We start from the raw sequence: 17500 nt of genomic DNA on the forward strand, positions 1-17500 counted from the left end.
CTGACAAGGTCCGAGTACCGAAGTGACCGGGGCCACACTCGCCTTGAATACACAAGACCGTTATTATCCAAAGACTCGCTCGGGACTTAGAGAATTGTCCTCTTTCACCTAACTTTGCTTCTGGCTGGAGCTGCTGTTACTTGTGTGATTCAGTAGAGGAAAAGGAAGATTTGTTCACGTCATCAAAGCAGAATTAAAGCTTGGTTATATCGGTGCTACCATGTGATTTATATAGAGTCACAAACCGATGCGTGACGTCACAACTATAGTCGATCGAACTTTGAAACAGGATGCACTACATGGCCTGTTTCAAGTCGATTGAAAATGAATTTGGTGGACAAAGTAGTGAGGTACAGCACAACATTTCTCACATGGCAGTTTTAAGGTTGAAGGTTAAAGGTTGATGTATGAGTGATGAAGGAAATTATCCATCATCTTTCCTACCTGTTTCCAGAAATAACCTCTGACCCAAGCGATACAGTAGAAGAGCTCTCGTGGGTCGGCATTGCTTGGCTAATTGCATCCTGTCGTCTGCATAGAAAGACACAAAGAGAAAGATCGTGGCCCCATTTTCAAAAGCAATGTCGATGCTTTTCAATATGTTTGTAGTAAATCCTTCCTTCCTTCCTTCTCTAGAACATTGATGAGGAGGACACACAGTTCATGACCAACTGTGCCCCTGCAGTGACGGAGAGCACACCTCGCCGACGCACCAGGATTCAGGTCTTCTGGACGGCGCCGCCTACTGGGTCTGGCTGTGTTGTACTCAAGTGAGTCTTGTCTAATTATGTTCCTACTTGTCACATAACATTAAAGGTTCAAGAGAACTTTGTTGTGGTGCAATCCAAGATTTCAATGTTCTTGAGTGAGACTCCAAATTAGTCCCTGTTCGCTTTTCGCTCAAGCAAGTTTGTAAGTTGAGTTTCACGCCGTGACAAAATTGATGGATATCAGTTGCTGCCTAAAAGAAAGGAAATCAATCTTTTAAAACACATATGGTGTGCTGGTCACGGAGGGAACCAATGGAAAGTAGTTTCTAGGTTAAATGAGAAAAAGCACCAATAGGATCCATCAACTTATGTGGCGCCACAACAGCAGGAGCACTTTCTCTACAGTTTCTACTAAATCTGGACGGCTCCTCAGTGAACCAAACGCTTGCGTTGCCATTGTGGTCTTCACAGAAAGTCGTTACTGGTTCAATGCATTAACGAGCTAACACCAGGTGTTTCTTCAGAAGCCGTGGCCCACCATGGCTCCTGTAGAGGGACCGGCTCGACAACAAAGAGGCCGAGGATTGTTATGGTGGGCAATTTGTTGTTTGAAGCAGGTGTGACTCCACTGTGTTATTTCGTGTGTGTATGTGTGTGTGTGTGTGTATATATGTGTGTGAGACCTTACCTTTGTGTGTCTGAGATGGCAGCAGAAGCAGCTCTTCAATCAGAATACTCTGAAGCTGTGAATTGCTGAAAAATGGGAGACTGCTCATTTTGTCCCCAGTTTTGTGGGGTGTTGAAAGTGTTGAAACCAGCGGTGTGATGGTGAAGCAGCGTATTCACTCTGTGTATTAATGATAAGAATGATTCAGGTATTAAAAGGAGCCTAATGGAGAAATCAGCCATATAATCTGATATTAGCTTATGTTTCCTTTCACAGATATATTGTTATTAATGTGCAAGTCTGACAATAAATCAGAAATTTCATCAGAGAAAATGTTACGTTTGAGGCCATTTAGAAACTGTGTTGTCATTGCATAGTTAGTCCACCAGGGGGAAGTGACATGTTTTGTACAACTGCATAATGTCGTGTACATATAATGGTCACAGTTATTAAATAACTGATTTTAGCCAACCATGGATTAGCCTCTGGGGAGAAGGAGCTCATATCCAGGCCAGCGCTCATTGTTTCCAGTCAGATTAGCATCTTGAGATGGGACACTTGGATTCCAAAGATGATTAGTTTACTCGACTTGGTCAGCAGTTGTCGATAGTGCTGATTCTGTTTTAGTTAGTTCGGACTGTTTTGATGTTTCTGGACCGGCTGCCTTAAACCCAACGAGGAAGGTTCCCCCCAGCATCGGCCCCCATCGTTGTTGACTTCACAGGTTTGATGAAATAAATAGGGTTGTACTGAGCCGTGCACCATCAGCAGAAGAGGTTTAGTTTAGAAGTTTTCGGGATGTAGTTTGGACAATAAAAAGGGAGGATGAAGGTTACTATTGAAGTAAACCTGTGGAGCTCAGGATCTCCCGACTTATTAATTGTTAATGTTGTTCTCCCCAAGAACTACAGGATGTTGTGGAATTAATAGAAAGGGTCGAAACGAATGCAGAAGCCGCCGGGGAAAGAAATAAAGGACGGATTTTTTATGCACGGCAACTCAGATTTATGCTCCTACAGATGTAATGTTGTAAAAAATGGCTCTTAATATATGATCACGCCTACCATGGGAGCACGAACCAATCACACGTGGGCTCGTGAAGGTATGGGGAGTTATAGGACTACGGAGTCGTTCTTCACTTTCTGACAAATCGTGTTTAACAGTCGCTAAGTCGAAGGGAAACACGCCTCTGAAGACCTCCTTCCCTCCCTCCCTCCCTCTCTCTCTCCTTCCCTCCTTCCCTCCCTCCCTCTCTCCTTTCCTGAAGGGAATAACCTCCCCGAGATGCATCCTCCCCCTCCTCCTCGGCGATGCTATAACTCGCCCTTACCTCCAACAGTATACTCACAGCTGTTACTTTTAATTCATCCGCCGCCGCCATGTGACAGATGGCACGCCACCACCGCCGCGTTCGCTAGTCCGATAAATCTAGCGTCTGCGTGGCGGAACATCTGCTATGCAAATTCTCCTCGTATTACTGTCACTTTTGTCTGTCAGCGGTAAGATAGAGATTTAGCATTACCTCATCTAATGTGTACGACTTTCTGTCTCAGTCCGTCTTCTCCCTTAACTCCCTCTCTCTCTCTCTCCCCGCTGTCGTAAAATGCTTGTCACTTTGTCTTTTGTCGAAGCCGTTTTTCTGTCTTTTCCCACGACGCGACACAGAAGCAGCTTCACATCAGTCAGGGAGGAGATGCTCCGCCGACGGTCTGTGCTGTCAGACGTCAATTTAGTGGACGACGTTAGGGACTGTCGTCTGTGAATCATGTCGCTGTCACTCTAGCTTTGAGTCCTCGGAGTAGAAGATCAGCCGTCTGATCCCTCAGAGATACCATTGTTTACCATCATATACCATGAGATACCTTCATATACCTTCATATACCATCATATACCTTCATATACCATTATATAACTTCATATATCTTCAGATACCATCATATACCTTCATATACCTTCATTTACCATCATATACCTTCAGATACCATCATATACCATCATATACCTTCATATACCATCATATACAATCATATACCATGAGATACCTTCATATACCTTCATTTACCATCATATACAATCATATACCATCAGATACCATCATATACCATGAGATACCTTCATATACATTCATTTACCATCATATAACTTCAGATACCATCATATACCTTCATATACCATCATATACAATCATATACCATCAGATACCATCATATACCATGAGATACCTTCATATACATTCATTTACCATCATATAACTTCATATACCATCAGATACCATCAAAAGCCTAAAATAGACAAAAATGCAACAAAACTGTGTCCTTTATGACAATAAATAGGATTTTTGAAGATTTTGTATTTATTTAATTTCAGCAAAACAAGCAATTACATCTTGTGAAGTTAGAGAAGCAGTTTTTGATTATTTACTTCACAGGCAGAGCACATTGACTTTTTTAATTTAAGTTTATTTATCCAACATAGTCACATTAAGCTTAAAGAATCTCTTTTTCAAAGAGGTCGTGGCCAAGAGGTCACCATCAAAGCATCACATATAAAAACACTACAATCAACACCAACGTGATGGCAGGATCAACCAGGACCAGGACCAGGACCGAGTAGGTCCAGTGTTAAATTGACCTTCATCCTGGTTTTAAAGGATTCTGGGTAGAATGTAATGAAAATGAGTCTTTCTGGCTCCGATACTGTGAAACTTGTTGGTTTGCGTATCCCGCCCTCTCCTCCAGTGAAGTTGGAGCTGAAACACCTGAAAGAAGTCGGCCTTTTAAACCGTTTCCTGGCAACGCCGCGCTCTGAAAGCAGCGCTCGCCATCGTGTACTTGTTTCCTGGCATCGGAACTGACGACTCCTCCGACATACTCGATGCAGCTCTTCTCCTCCGGCGGGGTTCGTTCCGTCGGTTCTGCCCTCCTCCTCCTCCTCGGTCAACTTCTCCTTCATCCCGCTGAGCCGTCTGCCTCCAAAACAGCATGCAGCCCGAGGCAACCGGCAACGGCAACCGGCAACGTCTCCACAGGTGCTGGAGAAGTCCTCGCTGTGTTTAACTTTCCTGCCACACATTTAGCCTCGCTGGGTTTTTGATGCAGCCGACAAAGAGGCGAACAGGAAGTAGTTACGCGTTCATCGTTACAAACCACAAACGGATCCTGGGGGAAGTATTTACTGCCGTTATATGAATTATAATAATGATAATGTTTCCTTGTGCTCCTAAAAGTGAAGCTGCGTTCAATCTTTATTTAAAATCTCTTATCTCTTATCTCTCAAATCTCTGATTGAATCTAAAAGTTTTCAACAAGTAACTCATCTAACTTTATATTCGTAAGTAAAGATCAAGTTATGATCTGTAATCACACTTTAATTCATTTTTCATAATCTGCATCCACATCTGACGTTGATCAGATTCATTTTAATCAGATATCAGACTGGGAAATATAAAGTTTAGCTGAGTCATGTTTAACAGCACACTGATCTGGATCCATATATGGACTCGTGATCAACTCAATGATGATGTCATCGTTTTGCTGCAATGAGCGTCTTCGACGACGTTATTCTGTAAACATGAAGATGATCAACAAGATATTTGTATCTGAAGATTTCCCCTGGTTTCTGCATCGAGCTCACGGAGACGGACTCATTCTCAGTCAGACCGACGGCTTCCACGTCAGCACGCCGTTGTCTGACTTTAACACTCTTTACTTCCTCTTTAAGTGCTTATCTTCCATGTAAACGCTGATTCTGCCGGCTCACCGGATCTTTAGATGAAAAGCGCTGAACGTTGTTTCTTCAGACTGGATTCTGCTTCTCTTTCATGGAGGAACGTCACGTTCCTTCTTTAATAACGCCGTCTTCAAAGCTTCATCTGCTGGAGGAGGATTCATTCAGTGTGTGTGTGTGTGTGTGTGTGTGTGTGTTGTTGTTGTGCACTCAGTAGTTCTGTACTTTTATCCTCAGATAAAAGTCTCAGTTCAGAGTCTGCAAACCATTTCTACCCGGGGGGGGCTCTGCTGTCCCGTCGATCACCCGTCATCTCGTTATCGAGCTCACACTCACATTTTCTCGCCCTCCCTCCGTCGCGTTGTCACCTCATATCGACCTTCTGCCGCCGGTTCCCATCGGTATTCTGGAGGACCAGACCAGCCTGAACCCTCAGACCAGACCAGCCTTTTATTGTGATCACAGGACGGGATTGTTTCAAGTTCACTCATCTGTTGGAAACCGCCGCCGCCGTCTGATGTCAGCGTTTAACATCACATGAATAATACAAAGAGGAATGGATTCCAGCCGAGGTGATTTAATTGTTTTGTCAGTTTGACGCGTCGCCAGCTACCGACCTGATTTAACATCCATCCTCTCAGAGACGACTATGGACTGTTGTGGCCTGGAGGCCGGCCCAGATGTTAGATCCTAACACCCTACTTCTCTCTGCTGGCCACCAGAGGGCGACTCCTCTCTGGTTGTATAGAAGTCTATGAGAAAATGGTCCTACTTCTCTCTGCTGGCCACCAGAGGGCGACTCCTCTCTGGTTGTATAGAAGTCGATGAGAAAATGGTCCTACTTCTCTCTGCTGGCCACCAGGGGGCGATTCCTCTCTGGTTGTGTAGAAGTCTATGAGAAAATGGTCCTACTTCTCTCTGCTGGCCACCAGGGGGCGACTCCTCTCTGGTTGTATAGAAGTCTATGAGAAAATGGTCCTACTTCTCTCTGCTGGCCACCAGGGGGCGACTCCTCTCTGGTTGTATAGAAGTCTATGAGAAAATGGTCCTACTTCTCTCTGCTGGCCACCAGGGGGCGACTCCTCTCTGGTTGTATAGAAGTCTATGAGAAAATGGTCCTACTTCTCTCTTGATGTATTATCTCAGTAAACATTGTAAACATGAGTTTATGGTCTCAATCTCTAGTTTCAAGTCTTCTTCAATCCAGCATGATGTTCATTTAGTACATTATGGTCCATTTAGAGTCCACCAGACCAGAAAGCAGGGGATGGGGCTTACCTGCTGATTCACAGGTCCATTTAGAGAGCTGGTTTGGTTGTCGAACCTTGCCAAGAACTGGTCCAGCAGGTCCTGACTTGTGTCAGAGATAGCAGCATCCTGTACCTCTGTCCAAGACCAGTTTTTGGTTTGTGGAGGTCAGTTTTGTCTCAGAAGTGAACAAGTGCCAAGAACCATGACGTGGACTCCTTCAAGTTTCCTCCAGAGTCAGTCCTCCAGTCCTGAAGAGTCCTCATCGCTCCAGACTTAGGCAGCTGGTCTGGTTCTACAGATAAGAGGTTTTGGAGGGATGGAGGCATTTCTGTTGAAGACTGCGTTACAGTGAAGTGATGCAATTTCCTCAACATAGCAGCTGTTCTATTATTTGCCTTTTTTAGTCATTATAAACACACACACACACTCACCCACCCACACACACACACACACACACACACACACACTCATAAAGAATCTGATTAAGTCAGTGTATTGTAAAAGCAGCATCATTGTCAAGGTGTTTGTTCAGGAGTAAACAACAACAACCTTCAGCCATCTAAAGCCCAGCACCGGGGTCCCCAGAGGATGAACCCTATAATCACTTTTCATCCAGCACCACTTTAATAATTGAATAATACAATACATTTATACATTATGACCCCTGCAGTATGAATTGTAATAACGTTTGTAATGATTGTAATCATTTATATTTATTTAGATATTAGGAGGTGTGAGAAAATATCAATATCACAATATTATGTTTTATGATGAAATAAGATAATCCTTTATCGCGCACCGTATCGGCATATTGAATATTGTTCTGGGTTTGGCTGAAGTCACTCTTTGTCATTATTTTCCTGCGATCATGGCGTAGACACCCAGGAGCATGCTGGGTAGTTGTTCAGCCTAGCTTCCCGTCCGGGCGTTTGCAGGTCCGACTACGTGATCGGGGGTTTACAGTTCGTTAGGCTACTTTTTAAAAAATAATCGTTTTTTATTTCTGACCAACAGGTAAACGATTCCTGTCTTCATACTTGCTTTTTCTACACAACGTAATATTTATTCATATTCTAACAACCCCTTGTGGATGGTTTGGGCCACTCATTATGATAGAGAGGAGTCACTTTTTATAGAAATCACATTTTCCTCCTTATCAATCAATTAACGATCTGTCGTGATGATTTCCACGCGGCCGTTTATTTGCTTTTTGGTGATGATTGTGTTCTGAACTGTTTGTTATTACAGTCAGTAAAACAGGATTGTGTGATGAGTCGGCGTTTGTCTCTGGGGAGGCAGAAGTAGGGGGGGGGGGGGCAGATGGAAACATATGTAATCATTAATAATGCTGCAGCGTGCTTCCACCATGGTTGCATCCATTTAGCTCCTCCGTGTTTATTCAGAGTGTTAAAGTCTTACAGGCTTTACATTGACAGAATCCCAGCAGATGTGAGTCTCAGCAGCTCCCCCGGTGGTTGAGAGGCACTGCTGCATTATGATGGAAGACTGACTGCAATCGTTTTTATCTGCAGTTTATGTGAAAAAGAACATTTTAAAAAATATATAATTTTACACAAACATTTTAGAAAAAAAATCAACATTTAGAAAAAATCAACATTAGAAAAAAAATGCATCATTTAAAAAAAAAAAACATTTTAGAAAAAAAAATCAAAATTTCAGAAAAAAAATCAACAATTTCGAATTTTTTTTAAAAAATAGAGGAATCTTTCAACCTACATTTTGGTCATTTTGAAGTTAAATGCACTTTGACAGCTAAATCGCAACTCTGGTCTTCCGGCTCAGCCATGCTGTGAGCTGTGTGGAGGCATCAGACTGAAGAATGAAAAGACTCGGTTCATCATTGGGAAAGTATTTCTACTAAGAATGCAAAACACACCTGAAGTCATCATCACCACGAACATGAAAACACTTCACACTTATTGAAGACCAATCAGTCTGAAGTTGGAGGATCATTATAAGTCCTAGAATTCTACTTTTCTGTTGCTATAAAAACCTGCAATGAAAAAAAACATCTTGTGTTCATTTTAAAGATTGATTTTAATGAATCTCTACTTCAACAATCTTTCACAGAAACCTGCATGATACAATTAAAAACAAAGTTTTGAGTTAAATTAAATTTCTCCTGAAGTTACGGTTTATCCTGCGTCACTCGGAAAAACACTTTTACAGAGGGCTTAGGGAACATAGGACTGAGGGAACATAGGGCTGAGGGAACATAGGACTGAGGGAACATAGGACTGAGGGAACATAGGGCTGAGGGAACATAGGGCTGAGGGAACATAGGACTGAGGGAACATAGGGCTGAGGGAACATAGGACTGAGGGAACATAGGACTGAGGGAACATAGGGCTTAGGATAGCTGGGGAAACTTACACTCGGCTTCAGAAACGGTCACCTGTGCCTCGAGCCTCCACCACATGGAAACCCCAAGCAGACTTCATTTCGGGCCACTTCCTTGAGGAGGAAAGTCTCCCAAATCGAAGAGAACCTTCTTCAGGCGTGTGAGTGACCGCATCTGACCGCGTTTCGGGTCACATTGCCAGCCGGGCAAGTGCCCCGAATTTACCCGAAAGTGCTCCGAGGTAATATCGGGGCACCTGAGTCATTTGGGGGCACTTTGTCTGGCTATTTGGTGGTGTCGCCCTAGGGGGGCTAGTGCTTGGGGGGTCTCGGGGATGCAAAAATGACTTGACTTCATTTTGGGTCACCTAAGTCATTTTGGGTCACCTCAGGGTCTGGCCATTTGGTGGTGTCGCCCTCTATTGTCACAACACCGGTGGCGCAAGGCGAGTACCCCAATCTGAGGCCGTGTCACCCATTCTGATTTCAGAATGGGTGACACGGCCTCAGATTGGGGAAAAGTGCCCCAAACGGAGGCCCCCTGAATCGTTTGGGGTCACTTTTGACTGAAAGTAAACGAAAAAGAAGCATTTAGAATACCCAAAATGAACGCTTCCCTTAGGGAACATAGGACTGAGGGAACATCGGGCTGAGGGAACATAGGGCTTAGGGAACATAGGGCTGAGGGAACATAGGACTGAGGGAACAGGGTTGAGGGAACAGGGCTGAGGGAACAGGGTTGAGGGAACAGGGTTGAGGGAACATAAACACACTCCCCTCAATGTCTTGGTTTCTGGCCATGGAGCCTTTATACACTCTCTCTCCCCCCTCTCTCCCCCCCCCCCTCTCTCTCTCTCTCTCTCTCTCTCAGCATCTGCTTTATATTAAAATGCATGTTTCTCCTTTGAATGCATTCCTGCCTCTGATGTGCTCATGTATTTATTTGTTTTCATTTACCAGAACATAAACTACAACAATGTAATGGGATTAATCCTACATGAGAATAAAAGTATACATATATATTGATATGTCAGCAGTGTTGCAGTAAATGCATCCCTGTATAGAAGACAAACCCTGTGTGAGCCGAGTAGCCTTGAAGCTTTCTATGAAACATTAATAATCTCTCCGGGTGTTTCATGAGAGAAATGGTACTCAGACGATGTGGTGTGATTATTGTAGTGAAAGGACAGAACAGTGTCCGGGTTGGTCGTTGTGCTGCACATATTAATGTTGAGCCTCAGACAGACCAGCACGCTGCAGCCGACCGTGTCCAGGTCAACAGCCGTCAGAGAACCTTCCAGAACAAACCCACACTAGAAACCTGACCTGAGTATTTGAATTAATATGACCAGAAATGATGCATTCATGAGCGTCAGGTTCAGGTCCACAAATGAGTTTTACAAAGAAACAGAAAAGGATGTTTTCTTGTTGACTCTTCATGTGAAAAGGTCCGACCTCAGCGAGCAGCAGTGAGAGGAAGTATTCGTGAGGGAACTGGAGGTGGAAACTTCCAGAACTATTCAAAGGGAATCTGAAAGCGTGCGAGCGGATGCAACTCTATTGCAATGGGTCGTTATGCATGGCAGCAAAGTGTTGCAGGACCTCGTTGTTCCCAACGTTAACGTTAACACCGTCTGTGTGTTTTCATCTCCATGTTCATCAGTGACCATTCAGGGTTCGTTGCTCGGTTTTCACCTGATCACATAATGACATGATCACATAATGACATGATCACCTGATCACATGATCACATGATGGAAAAACACTCCAGTATCCGTCTAATGCACTTTATAATGTCTCATCTTACCCTCTGTCTCTCTGTCTCTCTCTCTCTCTCTCTCCAGGACGAGCATCGTCCAGAAGAGAATCATTTATTTCCAGGAGGAAGGATCTCTCACCATCCGGCTGTGTGAGAAAGGTAATGACAGCTGCCCGTCATCTTTTCATCCTTGACCGCCCCATTATGTGGCGGCCATTATTCCCCCCCCCATCACAATGAATGGTGGATCTCCCGGGAGGCTTTGTTTTGAAATATTCCTTTGAATTTCTTATTTCTTGCTGTTCCACTGCAGAGAAGAGTGGAAGCTGGGACTACTTTAGCTCACCTTTTTATTGTGCGATAAGAAACCTGGACAAACGTAATCTCAGGAGGAATGTGACTTTCAGGGAAATCTCCCTCTCATCGCCTGAAACCTAATTTCCCGGGCGGTTATGGAGCCAATCAAGCCGCCACCCCCTCGCTCCAATCTGCTGAAGTTAGTCGCCCTCGACGTTCCACTTCCTCTCCCCTATAAACTTAGATGTCAAGTGAGGATTTCTTCCGAATAATTTGGGGGACTCATAAATATTCAAGCCCCCCCCCTTGACCTATCTTTGCGAAACAGTGGTGGAGGCCAGCGTTTGAATATTTATGAGACTGCGTCGAGGCTAATGCGTCATTTAAATACCATTTTATTCTGAGCTGTGGTTCCCTGACATTCTCAACGTTTCATTTAGCTGGGAACTTATGCAGGTGGTGCGTTGGTGTCCGCTGGCTGATCTGTGTTGGTCTTGGATTGTGCATCCTTAAATCCTCCCGTCCTGTATGTGATGATGACTTCCTGTCTTGCTGCAGAGCGGTTGCCGGGCGACGCCACCGAGGCTCCGGCGATGGAGTGCTGCGCCTGCGGGACGGCCAAGTACCGACTCACCTTCTACGGGAACTGGTCGGAGAAAGTGCATCCCAAAGACTATCCGAGTGAGTCCACGTCGTAGACCAGCACCCCGGGGTCAGGTCTGGACCTCACACCGGGTTACAGCCAGAAAACACAAAATATAATATATCTATAATATTGCCCCTCTTTGTTCTTTCTACTGATTCCCTGATACGCCGTCGTGGATTTGTGATGTCTACATGAATCTATTTGTTAATCTCTTTATTTTAGTGACGAACTTTAACCCGAACCTCTCTTCCAGGACGAGCCAACCACTGGTCGGCGCTGATCGGTGCGTCCCACTCGCAGCGCTACGTGCTGTGGGAGTACGGCGGCTACGCCAGCGAGGGCGTCCGCCAGGTCGCCGAGTTCGGCTCGCCCATCAAGATGGAGGAGGAGATCCGACAGAAGGTAGGAAACGCTCGCCAACCAACCAGAACGTGTGTTTCCTGTCCGTCCAATCAGGCTGAGGCAATAAGAATCCACACACACACACACACACACACACACACACACACACACACACACAGACACACACAGACACACACACACACACACACACACACAGACACACACAGACACACACACACACTCAGACACACACACACACACACACACACACACACACACTCAGACACACACACACACTCAGACACACACACACACACACACACACACAGACACACACACACACACACACACACACACTCATTTCCTTCTGTCAGACGGGCAGCTGATGAATGTGCAATATAGTGAAATTCTCATTTCCACATCGGGTGAAGCGTTCATGTAGCGATGCGGGGTGTCTACCCCCCCCCCCCCCCCCCCCCCCTCCTGTCTACACCTCCTCATTAACCCCCCCCCCCCCCCATGCGTATTGACAGTGTGCGCGGCACGATGGCGCTTGAAATCGGACGGCGTTTGGAAAACATCAGCAGACTTCTTTTGAGTGAACGATGCCTTCAGGGGATGAGATATTTTTGGAAGGCATTCACTGGAGAGAGAGAGATGCCTTCATGTGTGTGTGTGTGTGTGTGTGTGTGTGTGTGGGGGGGGGGGTGTGTGTGTGTGTGTGTGTGTGTGTGTGCGTGTGTGTGTGTGTGTGTGTGTGTGTGTGTGTGGGGGGGGTGTGTGTGTGTGTGTGTGTGTGTGTGTGTGCGTGTGTGTGTGCGTGTGTGTGTGTGTGTGTGTGTGTGTGTGAGACCCAGCAGAGACATCGTGTTGAATGTAAACGGAGTGAGATGCCGACACGTCTATAAAACGGCCGATGAGCGCTGTGAGACGGGTTGCCAGACCCTTTACGCTGCGTCCCCCTTTCTAATGAAAATGTAAATGGGCCTGCATTCATACAGCTTTTCTAGCGCTTCACGCTGCATTCAGTCCCTTTTATATGTTCACACATTCATACACTGATGGCAGGATCTAACAGGATCCAACTCATACACATTCACGGCCATTCAGTATCTATGGGGGTTCAGTATCTTGCCCAAGGACGCTTCGGCATGCAGACCGGAGGAGCCAGGACTCGAACCCCCAATCTTCTGATTGGAGGACGACTCGCTCTACCTCCCAGTAGCACTGATGTGAAATCAGTCTGAAGTGATGGGGACGGAGCCTCCGCTTCATCAATGCTTCCTTTTTTTAATCGGTGTTGTTGAATTCCCAAATCCGTCGTATGTCTGGTCATCTGTTGTTTATGGTGATCATCTAGTTTCTGTCTGAACCTCGTCTTCACTCGTCCATGTCTCCATTTTATAGATGGGACCCTTGGATGATGTGGAGGGGGAGTGTATAAAAATGTTCCAGTTTTATACGGATTATACGGAGTTGGCAGATGAGATCCCAGATTATATAACGTATACCCGGCTTCAGGGCGAGGTGTGGGAGTGCTCGTCTGGTGGTTTTTTCTTTAAAATCTATTTTATTGATTATTACTGGTCTTACTTTACTACTTTTTTTTAAATGTTGAAATAAACTTTATTGTATTCTGAAAGGCACTTATAATAAAAAAAAATCAGAACATAATTCATTGAATAAATTACTTATAGTGTCTTATCAGAGCAAAAGTATTCCCAGGACACATCGAGCAGGACTAGAACCGTATCAGGAGGAAATACATTTCCCAGCATCACCAGGAGCAACAGTGGCGAGAAAAAACTGCCTTAATGGGCTTTTAGGCAGAAAACTGGAGCAGACCAGGATCTCGGGTTCCATCTGCATTATTATTATATTATTCGTAGTAAAAATGAACGAAAGTGTAAAGTGTTTGATTTGAAAAGAGATGGGCAGCTTTTCTCCGGTATAGTGAGTAGGAAGTAGTGCTGTAGTACTTGAACCTGTTTTGGCAAGTAAACTGCACCTAGTCCTGCTTTGTGTCCTGTGGGTGTTTCTAGTCCGAACAGGTTAAGAACATTCTATTAAATAAAGATATAATGGTAGATTTCCTCCATGTGGTCCAACCCTGATCTAAATGAGACGTTACAGTCCCAGCATATATATGACCTGTCTCACTGCGTCCTGTCTGCCTCCCCGTCTGTCTGCTCTGAAAGGTGTGTGTCGAGGCCGTTTGCGAGGGAACAATAGTGTGTTGTTAGTGTGCTGTCAGAGTGGTGTGTGCCTGTCAGCTTGGGTTTGGGCTGCTGTGTGGAGACGTTGGAGGCTGACGGACAGCCCTAACTCCGCTGTTGGCTGGGATCGGTCCGTCTCCGGGGCCAACCACGCCGACACAATGGGAACTTCAGCCCGCTACACAGCAGAATGAGATGGCTTGATTGTGTACTGTCGTCTGGAATGTTAGCTATTGAGCTGGAGAATGAAACGGCTCGATTGTACACTGGAATGTCTGCTATTGAGTTGTTGGACTTTTTAATGGGGAGTCTTCAAACTTTCGAGTCCGTGAATCAAAAAGTATTTGTGTCTTGTGCTGGGTGGCATTCCCATGGCAATTTATATATATATATATATATATATACATATACACTTAAAATAGTAGCTGATGTGTTATTTTCCATTCCACGAATACAGGAAAGTAAAATAAATAAAATCTGTCGATTTTTCCTCATAAAGAGTTGAACATAATAATAATAATAATGCTGCAGCTTCTAATCAAGAATGTTGATCGAAATTCTTCTGCCGACAAGATGCAAGGTTTCTTCTTTATGAAAATCACAGATCTTTTTATAATTTAATTTCATAATTTATCGTTTGACCAACATTTCAAAAAAACAAATTTGTAGATATAAAATAGGAAATCATCAGCATATCGTTGATTTTTGTAGAATTTGAAGCCGGAACATGTTTTAAACACTGGAGTTTATATTCAACTTTTCAACATATCATTTTTGCGCTGGAGAGCCTTCATTTAAATTACTCATATTTGTTGTGTTGTACGTATCACTGAACTGGTAGTAAAGGCGTGACGATTGTTTAGAAATATTGTTGTGCATGTCCATGATTTTAACATCCTGAAAAGCACCGCTAAATCATCTTACGTTTTGGGGAAAACACTGACTTGCTTTCTTGCTGAGATTCATGTAGAGAATGATACTATTCTCATATCTGTGCATTAAATATGAAGTCACAAGGAGCAGCCACACAGGTTGGCTGATTATCTGGACTAGAAACAGGTAGCCTCTCTCTGGCAGGTGGTAACAAAATCTGCCTATCAGCATCTTGAAAACTCACTAATGCTGCACCTGAAAATGAGAATAATTATTTTGTATCAAGCAGTAGAAACGTTGTAGCATGATGTGTTTGAAAATCCCAAACAATGTGCTGATTTTTAGAGGCTTCCAAGATGTAAATGATAAAGTAACCAACTCAGTCTCCTAAACATCTCATTGTTCAGGACACTGTATTTATGTTAAATAGTGTAGCGGTGTAGTTGTGTAGTTGTGTAGCTATGTAGCGTTGTAGTGTTGTAGTTGTGTAGCGGTATAGTTGTGTAGCGGTGTAGTGGTGTAGCTGTGTAGCGGTGTAGTTGTGTAGCGGTGTAGCTGTGTAGCGGTGTAGTTGTGTAGCTATGTAGCGTTGTAGCGTTGTAGTTGTGTAGTAGTCTAGTAGTCTAGTTGTGTAGCTGTGTAGCGTTGTAGCGGTGTAGTTGTGTAGTTGTGTAGCGGTGTAGTTGTGTAGCTATGTAGCGTTGTAGCGTTGTAGTTGTGTAGTAGTCTAGTTGTGTAGTTGTGTAGTTGTGTAGTAGTCTAGTAGTCTAGTTGTGTAGTTGTGTAGCGGTGTAGTTGTGCAGCGGTATAGTTGTGTAGTAGTCTAGTTGTGTAGCTGTGTAGCGTTGTAGCGGTGTAGTTGTGTAGCGGTGTAGTTGTGCAGCGGTATAGTTGTGTAGTAGTCTAGTAGTCTAGTTGTGTAGCGTTGTAGCGGTGTAGTTGTGTAGCGGTGTAGTTGTGCAGCGGTGTAGTTGTGCAGCGGTATAGTTGTGTAGTAGTCTAGTAGTCTAGTTGTGTAGCGTTGTAGCGGTGTAGTTGTGTAGTTGTGCAGCGGTGTAGTTGTGCAGCGGTATAGTTGTGTAGTAGTCTAGTAGTCTAGTTGTGTAGCTGTGTAGCGTTGTAGCGGTGTAGTTGTGTAGCGTTGTAGCGGTGTAGTTGTGCAGCGGTATAGTTGTGTAGTAGTCTAGTAGTCTAGTTGTGTAGCGTTGTAGCGGTGTAGTTGTGTAGTTGTGTAGCGGTGTAGTTGTGCAGCGGTATAGTTGTGTAGCGATGTAGTTGTGTAGCGTTGTAGCGGTGTAGTTGTGTAGCGGTGTAGTTGTGCAGCGGTGTAGTTGTGCAGCGGTGTAGTTGTGCAGCGGTATAGTTGTGTAGTAGTCTAGTAGTCTAGTTGTATAGCGTTGTAGCGGTGTAGTTGTGTAGTTGTGTAGCGGTGTAGTTGTGCAGCGGTGTAGTTGTGTAGCGGTGTGATGAATAAACGGGGAGAAGACGAGGTGATTCCGTGCCAGATGGCCTGCAGGAGTCAAATTACCTTCAGATCATCATCAGCCTGATTCCAAGGTTATTCAAAGAATGTTCTCATATAATTGTAAACAAACTATGTATTCTTCAGCATCGGGGAATGACCGACAGCCTTCGCTTGTGTGTGTCTTCAGGAGCTACACAGTTCCTGAAAGAGACATTCACAATATATATTTTCAGGGTTTTAGACACAAGCATTCACATCTCTTCAGCCCTCCGAGTTCAGACTGGATGAACACCAGACGGTTGCTGTTGAAGGTGGGAAGCCGACACGGCTCGGTAATCCCTGTCTTAGCTGAGAATCCCAACCATCCGGAGGAGCAATCAGCTGTGGTGATGTGTGGACAAAGCCTCAAGACCGGCCTATCCAGCCCGAGCCGCCCGGCGCTGCCTCTTACTAACGGGGAAGTCCAGGCTCTCGCCGCAGGATGCTTCCTGTCAGAGAGACGCAACCGGTGGAAGACATCACCCTGGTCAGAAAGTCATGAAACGGCGTTTACTAAGAACACATCGAGCTGCTGAACATGCGTTGACACGAAGCCTGCTGCATCGAGAGAGCGAGTCGAACTTGGCCATCACGCCATCCGTCTGAGTTCCCTTCACATGCGAGCGCCGAGGCCCCGCCGAACGGGGCCCGACATGCACGAGCTCGTGGAAGATATGTGCGATAAAGCGCATTTCTGAAAGGCTTCAGGCGCATTTCGGTCCATACCTCCTGCACTCTGATAATTGATCTGTTCAGAGTTCAGCAACAGGTCTAAACGCGCCGAGATCCTCCAGCACTTTTGTCAGTTCACCGAAGCTGTCAGAATAAGGTGCACGTCCCGTCTAGATTCCCATGAACTCAGCCGAAAAGTCAGCGCTAGCCTCGGGCGGAGGTGAGGGTGATGATGAATCCTGGTGGAGGTGAGGCACGTTCGGGGAATAGGACCTGAACAAATCAGGTTAAAGGTATCTCACACAAGCATGTGATTCATTACACAGACTCCAGGTCCGGTCGCTTCGTTGTGCTTTAGGTTTGTCGTCTTTCGACCCAACAAACATCGGCCAGCGTTGCAAAAGTCTTCGTTGGACTTCGGTGGAAATCTCTAAATACAAGAAGACAATAACAAATCTTTCTTGCATGAAGTTCAG

At 44.9% G+C, this 17500-nt stretch overlaps 1 protein-coding gene across 1 annotated transcript in view; it reads left to right on the top strand.

Moving 5' to 3' along the window:
• The window catches only part of spon1b (spondin 1b), a 53444-nt gene that overhangs the window by 8256 nt on the left and 27688 nt on the right, over positions 1 to 17500 (top strand). Inside the window, exons 3-6 of the mRNA XM_084017371.1 lie at positions 637 to 770; positions 10560 to 10633; positions 11330 to 11452; positions 11671 to 11819. Of these exons, the coding sequence (XP_083873497.1) occupies positions 637 to 770; positions 10560 to 10633; positions 11330 to 11452; positions 11671 to 11819 (480 nt within the window). The remainder of the gene's footprint in view (positions 1 to 636; positions 771 to 10559; positions 10634 to 11329; positions 11453 to 11670; positions 11820 to 17500) is intronic.

The sequence above is a fragment of the Eutrigla gurnardus genome (assembly GCF_963514095.1).
Source record: "Eutrigla gurnardus genome assembly, chromosome: 9".
NCBI lineage: Eukaryota > Metazoa > Chordata > Actinopteri > Perciformes > Triglidae > Eutrigla > Eutrigla gurnardus.